Source organism: Centrocercus urophasianus, unplaced genomic scaffold (assembly GCF_019232065.1).
Source record: "Centrocercus urophasianus isolate 14NV4802_14NV808 unplaced genomic scaffold, USGS_Curo_1.0 seq_10, whole genome shotgun sequence".
In the NCBI taxonomy this organism is placed as follows: Eukaryota; Metazoa; Chordata; class Aves; order Galliformes; family Phasianidae; genus Centrocercus; species Centrocercus urophasianus.
Window position 1 is genome coordinate 47223761 of NW_024884142.1, and position 9819 is coordinate 47233579.

At 34.7% G+C, this 9819-nt stretch overlaps 1 protein-coding gene across 1 annotated transcript in view; it reads left to right on the forward strand.

Moving 5' to 3' along the window:
- Positions 1-9690, forward strand: part of ENPP3 (ectonucleotide pyrophosphatase/phosphodiesterase 3) — a 31063-nt gene extending 21373 nt beyond the window's left edge. The window contains exons 16-25 of the mRNA XM_042821747.1: positions 43-109; positions 1641-1728; positions 2481-2650; positions 2755-2806; positions 3547-3701; positions 4672-4807; positions 5837-5914; positions 6707-6839; positions 8501-8657; positions 9319-9690. Of these exons, the coding sequence (XP_042677681.1) occupies positions 43-109; positions 1641-1728; positions 2481-2650; positions 2755-2806; positions 3547-3701; positions 4672-4807; positions 5837-5914; positions 6707-6839; positions 8501-8657; positions 9319-9492 (1210 nt within the window). The 3' untranslated portion in view covers positions 9493-9690. The remainder of the gene's footprint in view (positions 1-42; positions 110-1640; positions 1729-2480; positions 2651-2754; positions 2807-3546; positions 3702-4671; positions 4808-5836; positions 5915-6706; positions 6840-8500; positions 8658-9318) is intronic.
- Positions 9691-9819: the final 129 nt, after the last annotated feature.

A 9819-nucleotide genomic window follows, 5' to 3' on the forward strand; every position in this document is an offset into this window, starting at 1 on the left:
TTATGCCATTTTAATTTACAGTGTATGATGGTTTCTCCTTAGGGACAACAGTTACACATTTTGTGATCAGGGTAACCATGGTTATGACAATGAATTTAAAAGTATGGAGGTAAGATGATTTTGATTTTCAGCTCTTGCATCTTCTCATATAGAAAATCAGAATGTGCTAGATGAACCAGGATAATATGTGTCACTTTTTGCAGTGTGCTTTTTCTTATCTGTCATCCAGACCTGTAAACTGTGAACACATACTAGATACACAGATTTCTATTGCTTTTCATCAATGTGTACATGTCTTGGCGCTTTGGACCCTATAGTAAAACTTATTTCGTCTCACCTTAACTCCATAGAGCTATTAAATCAAGCATCTGTGTTCAGATATGGAACAATAAATTCTTTCCTTTTCTACTTAAGCAAAGACTGAAAAAGCTCCATAAGCTCTGGGAATTCAGTAGAGCATCTGAAGGCCTGCATGCTCAAATTAGAGTAATCTAATTTTTTCTGCTTGTCTTACAAGCCCTACACATGTTATCAGAACAAAAGAAGTCATTTTTTTGTAACTTGTGTATTAGTGTAGCTTGTACTGAAGTTTTTTCTCATTTTCACTTCTGGTTACAGTGAAAAAATGTCAAAGTCTTGAGCTTTTGAGCTCCAGAGGATACATTTCTTAATGTACTTTCTTTAAGCAAGGTTGAGCATGCCCGTATTCTGTGTGTAGTAACCAGAGTCTTCCAGATATTCACAACTGTATTAAAATCACATTTATATACCAATAAGAACAGTGCTCAATGTTTGCATGGTAAAAAAGTTTAAATTCTGGAAACAGTAATCATAGATAGTCTTACAGTGGTGATACAGTAATTGAGTAAACATGATTTTTCAAAATAGTAATGTCTTAATGTTGTATTTTAAAATAAATTGAGGATTCTTTGCCTATTATGAGAACGTAGGAATATTATTTTAAAATAAATTGTTGTCCTGTTTAGTCATTTTCCCAGTGTTTCATGGCAAGCAGCTCAGGAGGCTTATAAATTAACAGAAATTAATGTGAGACTGAAGGTTGTATTAGTGCTCTGTCAAAATGCTTGCAGACCCCAGCAGGGGCTGCCCAGTACCATTGGTGGTACTGCCTGAGGTCTCTGCAAAGCTTGAGATGGGTTTCCTTAGTTCCCTGCTGCTTGCTGTAGGCACCTAAGCTACCCAAAGACTTTTGCTAATGTAACATATGTTTAAACAAACAAAACAAAACAAAAAAAAAAACACCACAAAACCAAACCTTTTATTTCTGGCTTGATGTTAGCCTTTAAATGGGATGTATGAGTGCCATGACTCTACATTTCTTGAAATGGCATAACTTTTACCAGCTGTTGGAATTAAAAATTGAAAAGGAGTGAATTTGAAACACATCAAAAGATAATTTTCATAAATATAACTGAAAATGTTAAAGAAAGAAATAAAAAAAACAGATAAGAAAACAATTCTTCTTCAAGTTATATGCAATGGGCAAAATTTGCCTTCTTGATCAGAGCAATCCTGTTTTGTAACTTTTATGACAGTGTCCCTGTTCAAATGAAGTACAACTGAATTACTTTTTAATATGAATTTCTTTACATAACAACTTTTGTTTTATTACAATCTAGGCTATATTCCTAGGATATGGCCCAGGCTTTAAAGAAAAAACAGAAGTGGATGCTTTTGAAAACATAGAGGTTTACAACCTTATGTGTGGTGAGTAGAAAGCATCTAGTGCTTAAAACTATAAACCAACAGTGTTTTCAAATACAGGTGTGCTGAGAGCTAAAGGGTAACTAAAACTGTAATGAACTCATCCAAAAGCAAAGTTTTTAATACAAAATGCAAAAGCCATGACAATTTGCATTCTTTATGCTGAAACATTCACTGCCAGAACTTGTTCTGCTTTGGATGTTGTCCTGATTGCAGGAGTCCACTAAAGAACCAGAGAGAAGTGCTCCTGCCACTTGGGCTTGCTGTTGAAATGGTACCTGTGGAACCATTTTCTGCTAAGAACCTTGTAGAGGGTTACAACTCTTGTATCTTGAGGTGGATGATTGCAGCCCTGGCAGTGAGCAGTTAGGAAGTATAAGCCTCAGAAAATATGGATTAAAGGATCACACAAAAATGCACTAAGCTAATATGCTTCATAATGTGATGATTTGCAAACAAGTTTATAGTCTGCATAAAATTGGAGAACCTTAAGAATGTTACGGCAATGTATAAAATTGTGTGAGTAGTATTCAGATATATTGATGCAGTGGGAATACCAGTAAAGCTTTTTATCTAGAAAATTGCATGATGATAGTAATTAACTCAATACTTTCAATAATTGAATAGGCTATTTTTTTCTATATTTAGAAGAAATGCATAGAAAATGGATAGAATTGCAGATTGCCACGTTAAAACTATCATTTTAGCTTTAAAATAGCTTTAAATTTGTTTCAAATTTTCAAATTTTCCAACAGATCTGCTGCAAATTACACCAGCACCAAACAATGGCACACATGGTAGCTTAAATCATCTGCTAAAAAAACCTTTTTACAGCCCTTCATATGCAAAAGAAGAGTCATCTCCTGTTTCATGTCCGGTTTCCCATCTGACTCCCGTAGATGAACTGGAATGCACATGCCAGGGTGTAAGTAGGAGTTTGGGAATATTTTAATCATGTTTGGCAAGTGTGTTCTTTTTTAATTTTGTAAACAGCAGAATCATTCTAAAGGATTCTATAATATTTTACAGGTGACAAATGCTTCAGAAATTAACGAGAGGTTAAATCTCACCACAGATGAAAGTAAGTAGTGAGAGATGAAAAGGACAGCAACATTTTTAAATTTATGACCATTTTAAATTGCATTTTATTGGTGTCAGTGGAAACTTTGGCAATGTTAACTACAATTTAATGTGAAATAGGAGAGCCAAGTCAGAAACTTAACTTTTTCCTTGTTTCTTTGAATTTCTATAAAAGATACTAATTGATGCTTTTGTAGTAACATTTGTGTGGAAGAACTAAATCTGAATCCAATTAAAATACTGGGAAAAATTATACAGGTTTCAGTGGAAAGCTTGTGCACTTCTGGACTGTATTGCCATAACTGTTTTTTTGCCACTTTGCTACCCCAAGCTTTTCTTTGGTGAAAACTCACTTCTTCTTCTTCTTCTTCTTCTTGTTATTATTATTATTATTTTATTTTGTGGTGCTTCTGGAAATTCTATGGGGCATTACAAAACTTCCCAGCCCAATATGATATAGTTCTCACTTCACTGATGAGTTCCAAAGTTTTATATATGAAATTACAAAGAAATGAGAATTTGAATGTCTGATGTCATACTTCTTTGAATGAAAACTATTTTATACACTTCTTTCCACTGAGCTAAGAACTTAAAAGTATGTACTTGTGTATATTGTCACTTCTATTTGTATTTATTAGTGCTTTAATTTACATTTTTCTTTGTCTCTTTTCTCTGCTTTCTTAAACCTTGATTCCATCAGAAATTTTATAGGAGAATGAATAAATATTTTTTTAATTATAGTAAAGAATGCAACTTTATATAATTTGCCATATGGGAGACCTCAAGTTCTTCAGAAAGAAAGCACCTACTGCCTCCTTCCCCATCATCAGTATGTGAGTGGATACAGTCATGATATCTGGATGCCACTATGGACTGCGTACACTGTGACTAATCCTGTAGGTTATCAGATATTAGTATAATTCACAAATGTGTAAATAAGGTGGATTGAAAATGTTCATTCATGAGGAATTCTGGTTAAAGACTGATGGATATCATGCGACTGAGGCCTTTATTTCCGAAAAGCAGATTAATGCAATGATGCATGTTTCCTATAGAAAGAGTACGAAAGAATAAATTTAAATCAAGGAGTACAAAGAGGCACAAGAGGGTCTTTCCATTTTTTTTTTTCTTTTCTAATTTGAACCAATCAAAATGGCAATGTTCTAAAATGCAATCGGAGTGTTCAACTTCTGTAAAAATGCGAAGAAATTAAATAGCAGGTAATTGAGTATGGAAAAAGAAAACACAATTACATATGGAACACATGCTTTGATATTTTATATGATGCTATATATTGTAATATATGATGCATTATATTGTAAAATATAATGTTTTAGAAACAGTTACACTGATCAGCATCACTTTTTACCAATTCTTAGGTTGTGTGTATGTTAACGTATCTCAGTGGAAATTACTGAAGCTAGTCAGTAAAATTTACTCTGGTTTTATTTAACTCTTTAGAAACTCAGATTCTTATTATCAAGACAGAGTTTTCAGATGCTACAATGTGATGATATTGTCATCTTTATATATTCACTGCTTCTCAGCGGGATGTGATATCAAGTTTGTATTTCCATAAAAGGGATGAATGACCCAAAGTTGTCATTTGTTTTTGCCTAAGGTGAAACTTTACTCCTTCTGCTATAGTTTTACATGCCGCGTGAAGATTTTAGGGAATTACCTAAAAACAGAAAAAGAGGAAAAACACAAGGCAGAGAACATCAGCATCCATTGCTTACCCTGACCTGATTCATTCTGAAAACAGAAGATTCAATGAAGGCCATTTGAGAGAGTTAAAAACATACGGAGCATTATGTTGACCACAACCGTGGGTGTAATACTTTTTCTTTTTTTCCCTTTTCACAGGAAAGCACATCTTCTCTTCCTCCCACTGTTTCAGACTGTCTGCGGGCTGATGTTAGAATCCCCGTTGCTCATAGCCAAAATTGTTCCAACTACCCAGAAGGGCTGGACTTGACCTATGGTTTCCTCTACCCTCCCAGTGAGCACTGTTCTTTTTATAGCTGGAGTTTAGAAAGTCTTAATCAGCTGGATGTGGGTTTATGTTTAAACATATAACCAAGCACCAAAGCAAACTTCTTTGGATCAGCATGTTGGGCAGAAAAAATGTTTCCAGTGTTTGTAGACTCACCAAAAGCTAGACAACAGCTCCTTGCATCTAAATATTTTTGGCTTAGAGCATTTAGGTTTTTTTTTATTTTTTTTTTAACAGCTTGATTGTGATAACAGGTTTGAAAGGTGTAAATGGTTGGAATGAAAAGCTGTCTGTCTTTCCCTGTGTGAATATTCCTTTCCTATTGCCAAATTTGATAATGATTGCATTGAATAGACTATGTAAAAAATTTGAAGATACTAAATATGCAAAGGATTATACAACCATGCTCAGATGTCTACTTAATTACAAATTGATAGAAATCAGATAGTCCTTGCACAGAACCTTTGCCAGCATATCACAAAGGTACTGCACCATTTGTTGTATTTCAGAACATACTTTTTTTCTGGGGAACTAACTTCATGGGTAAAGGAAATTAAAAGAAAATTAATTTCATGAGAGTAGAATAGCTTGGAAGTTATAATAGCAATAAATACAGGGATATTGTGCTCTAATGGTTCCTACTCTGTGAGCAAATAAACTGAAATTATTCTGTGGAGTATTAAATTTCTTGTAAATTTCTTGGGGTAAGAAAATTTCTTGTTTAACTGTCATTGGTGTTTGTCATAATTATGATGGAAGTCTAACACAATATGCTTCAGACATAAATGTATTTGTATATAGTTTCACATACTTAGTGTCATAGAATCATTTGAGTTGGAAGGAAGCCCCAAGGTCACCTAATCCAACTCCCCTGCATTAAACAGGGAATGTTGTGTTTTCTTCAGAATAGAAGGAATTGTAAATGTTATGAAATGTATAATGATTGAACGACACGTACCTGCAACTTATAGTGATATCTATCAGATTTGTCTTTGTCTAGTATCTCATTAATGTATACTTTGCTCTTTTAAATAGATTTCAATTCATCTGCACTTGAACAATATGATGCCTTACTCACCAGCAACATTGTTCCCATGTATAGAGCTTTTAAAGGTAGGATCCAAGATTTTGATTAAATTTGATTAATTGCCTGTAAATGTAGCTCTGGATTTTGAATAGCTGTGACAAGGACTTAAAAACATTAATTTGTAGCCTTCAGTATATCCAGGTCTCATGCAAATGTATACAAAGCTTTAAAAATCAGATTTATAATATTTTAAATGCACTTATGTAAACTATTGTTTTTTTGTTGTTGTTTGTTTGTTTTTTAATGTTTATAAACCTACCAGCCCTCCGAACTCATGTTTGTTTGTTTTTTTGCCTTCATAACTATTCAGTTTCATTAGCTTAGAATATACAAGTTCTATTTGCTCAAATAACATGTTTAAATAAGCTGAATTGCCAGTGATATTTTATGTGAGTGCTGTAGAGTTACACTAGCCCTCAGGTGGTAAATATTTCATACTCAAAGTCATTATCTTGGATTCTATCAATTGACAGTTGTGGGTGCTAGCAGATAGGCCAGAAATAAATGGCCTCTCAGCTTTAGAATTGCATCTTTGTCTTCAGATCAAATGCATTAGCTATGGTAGTGCAGGAGCTTGCACAGGTGTGACAGCATTTACCATAACTCTTTAAAAGGTGAGAGAGTACAGTCCATACTTTCTAATGAAATCCAAACTGTGTGTGAAGATTTGTTTTTACAGGCATTTTAGTTTAAATTTTTTTGTGTTACAGGTAAGTAACAAAAAGGCACAGTTTTCCTTTTTTTCTTTTTTTTTTTTTTTTTAGTGGTGAAGTAACTGATTTTAAATTAAATATGCTTGTATTTTCTTTCATTTGCAGACATATGGGACTATTTCCATGATGAACTTCTTCAGAAGTATGCTAGAGAAAGGAATGGAGTAAATGTTATCAGTGGACCAGTGTTTGATTACAATTATGATGGCCATTTTGATACTCTTGATGAAATTACACAGTAAGTACATGGAAAATTCAAATGATGAGTTATTTCCTGCTGTACACAAACAAAATATTTTCATGAAGAACAAAAAAGCAAGTATCAAGGAGAATTGAATCTTCCCTTTATAATGATAATTCCACTATTACTCATTCAGTAATAGCAAGTTACCTTGCAAGCAGGTGTAATACTATAGAAACTGAAATTCCAGTAAAGAGAGAAAAAAAAAAAAAAAAGAAGTTATATGTGTAGCAATCTACATTTGTTCAGATATGGGCCAATATTTGCTTCCCAAGTTAATGCCTACATTTTTTGGCCTCTCTAGCACAAATACTGGGAGAATATGTAAATACACAGAAGACGCGTCTACAATTGTCTTGCTTTTATGCTGTACTGTCTCAGCTGTTTGTAATTTCTCCCAGTTTTCTCAAACTGTGTTTTACCAAAGATCAGTTTTGTGTCTTGGATGCATTCACTGAATCATATCACTGAGCAAATAACACATAATATTCCTGAGTGGTATTTTTACATATCTTACGCAGTTGGAGGTCCAACAAGTTCTAGATAGCTTTTAATGAACTTTGGTAGCATAACAAAATACATTTTAAAATTCAAAAGTGTGTAGAAATAGGACTAAAGGAAGACTTATGTAAAGCAGAATTCTGTGAAGTAGAAATATTAAGGGCAAATATTTATGCTAGTGAATGGTGACAGGAGGAGGAAAAACAAAACAAACAAACAAACAAAACGAATAAGAGCAAACAATTTGAATTGTGCCAAATATAGGGAATATATCTTTTGACAGTAAGAACACGTAAGCAGTAGACAACTGCTGGGAAATCTGCACTGCTGAATCTGTCATTGGAAATGTTTTATTCAAGGCTAGACTTAATACCACATCTGTCAAAAATGGTTTGAGAACGGGAAAATCTCAAACTCTGCCACGAAGTAGGAGGTTGCAAGGGAGGAGAGACTGGAACTTCCTTCCAAGCAGAAAGCTGTAATACCCAGTCAACCACATAATTTTGTCTACAGTTTTGAACAAGCATATTTTATTCAGCATGTTAGTCAGTCATACTAAGCAGAATAATGGTTTCACTGATGGTGTTTGGTTAAATCTTGAAGAAATGCAGCAAACTCAGGAAGCTCCTCAAAAGTTTATACACAAAAGTGGCCATGTCAACAGAACAAGCAACAAATTGAATAAATAAGTTCTGAATTAGGAATCCTAAACTGGTAGCTATGTCATCATTCCACAAGTCATCATTCTGGCATTGCTTGCTGACAAGAACCTGAGGCTCATCTTTTCTCTCTTCTGTTTAGTTTAGTGTGGTAAAATTCTTAATGTAATGAAGGGCACATGTGACATCCTTATCAAGCGCCATCCAGATGCAGAGATCTCTGACTTTGGCAAAATAGACTGCTGAGCTTGTTCTGTCATTTTCACATTGAAAACAGTGCTTGTGGCAAAAAGACTAATCCATGCATGTTTGGCTGTTCATGAAACAAATACCGAACTGTGAGTCCCTTCAGGTGTTAATTTAAATTTAAAAAAAAAAAAAAAAGTGATAAAATACTGAAAGATCTATGCTAAGATGGGTTTTATAAAACACTAGCAGCATCAATGGTTTTTATAGTTGATATCCAGATAACTTTCTTAACTAGTGTTTATTTTGTAGGCATGTAAACAACACACAAATCCCTGTCCCAACCCATTACTTTGTGATTCTGACCAGCTGCAAGAACACATCCTATACTCCACTGAACTGTGCAGGCTCCTTGGATGCTTTGTCCTTCATCATTCCTCATCGACCTGACAATACTGAAAGCTGCGCTGTAAGTATGGTTTTATATTTCTGTGTGCAAATGAGCTTTGTGAACTGATTTTCTGTGCAATTCTGAACAATTATCTGGAAAATCTTTAGATGTCTGAATATTTAACTGATTCATTCCCAGGAGCCGAGAATGAATTGATAGCTAGGGATGAAGCTCCAGAAAAGGTAGCAGGAAACATAAGAGTTGTTTGAAGAAATGAGGGCTTGATTAGAAAACTTGGAAATGTTGTCACCTGCGAGGGGAGTAAGAAGAGCTAACAACAGCAGCATAGCCAGTCGTTTGATGAGAAAACTTTGTGGAAGACTACAAGACAAACTTACTCCAGAGGTATTAGTGGTCTTAAAGTGTTTCTCTTTTCAAAGTAGTTAGAGGAATTTCTTCAGTCCTTTGTTCCACATATATAAAAAATTAGGCAGAAAGCAGTTAAAGTAGTTGAAAATCCTACTTGCCATTTCAGCATAGTTTTAACTCTGTGCTACTCTGGAGATGAAAGATTCCGGGACATCCATTTGGTTATTTAAATGAAAGGCTGCAAGGATGTCTAAGAAATCCCCCCCAAAAAAGTTCTACAAACTGAAGTCATTTAAAAGCCACTCTCTTGTTTGGTGGTTTTGCTAGACAATGACCAGTGCTTGCACGTTGTTCTTGTTTGCTTTGGCAGGATAACAGGTCGCCTTCTGAATGGGTTGAAGAAAGAGTTCAGGCCCATTCCGCTCGTGTTCGGGATGTGGAGCTGCTCACTGGACTTGACTTTTACCAGGAAAGACAGGAACCTATCTCTGAGATCTTACAGCTAAAGACATTTTTGCCAACATTTGAGACTGAAATCAACTGAATTTCAGTTTAAAAAGTGCCAGTATTTGGAAGGAAGAAAATCAAAATGATTTAACTTTTACCTGAGTAAATATGAGGGAAATGTAACTACAGCACCTCATCAAGAAAAGACACATGCACAGCTAATTTCTTTCCTTTCCTTTCCTTTCCTTTCCTTTCCTTTCCTTTCCTTTCCTTTCCTTTCCTTTCCTTTCCTTTCCTTTCCTTTCCTTTCCTTTCCTTTCCTTTCCTTTCCTTTCCTTTCCTTTCCTTTCCTTTCCTTTCCTTTCCTTTCCTTTCCTTTCCTTTCCTTTCCTTTCCTTTCCTTTCCTTTCCTTTCCTTTCCTTT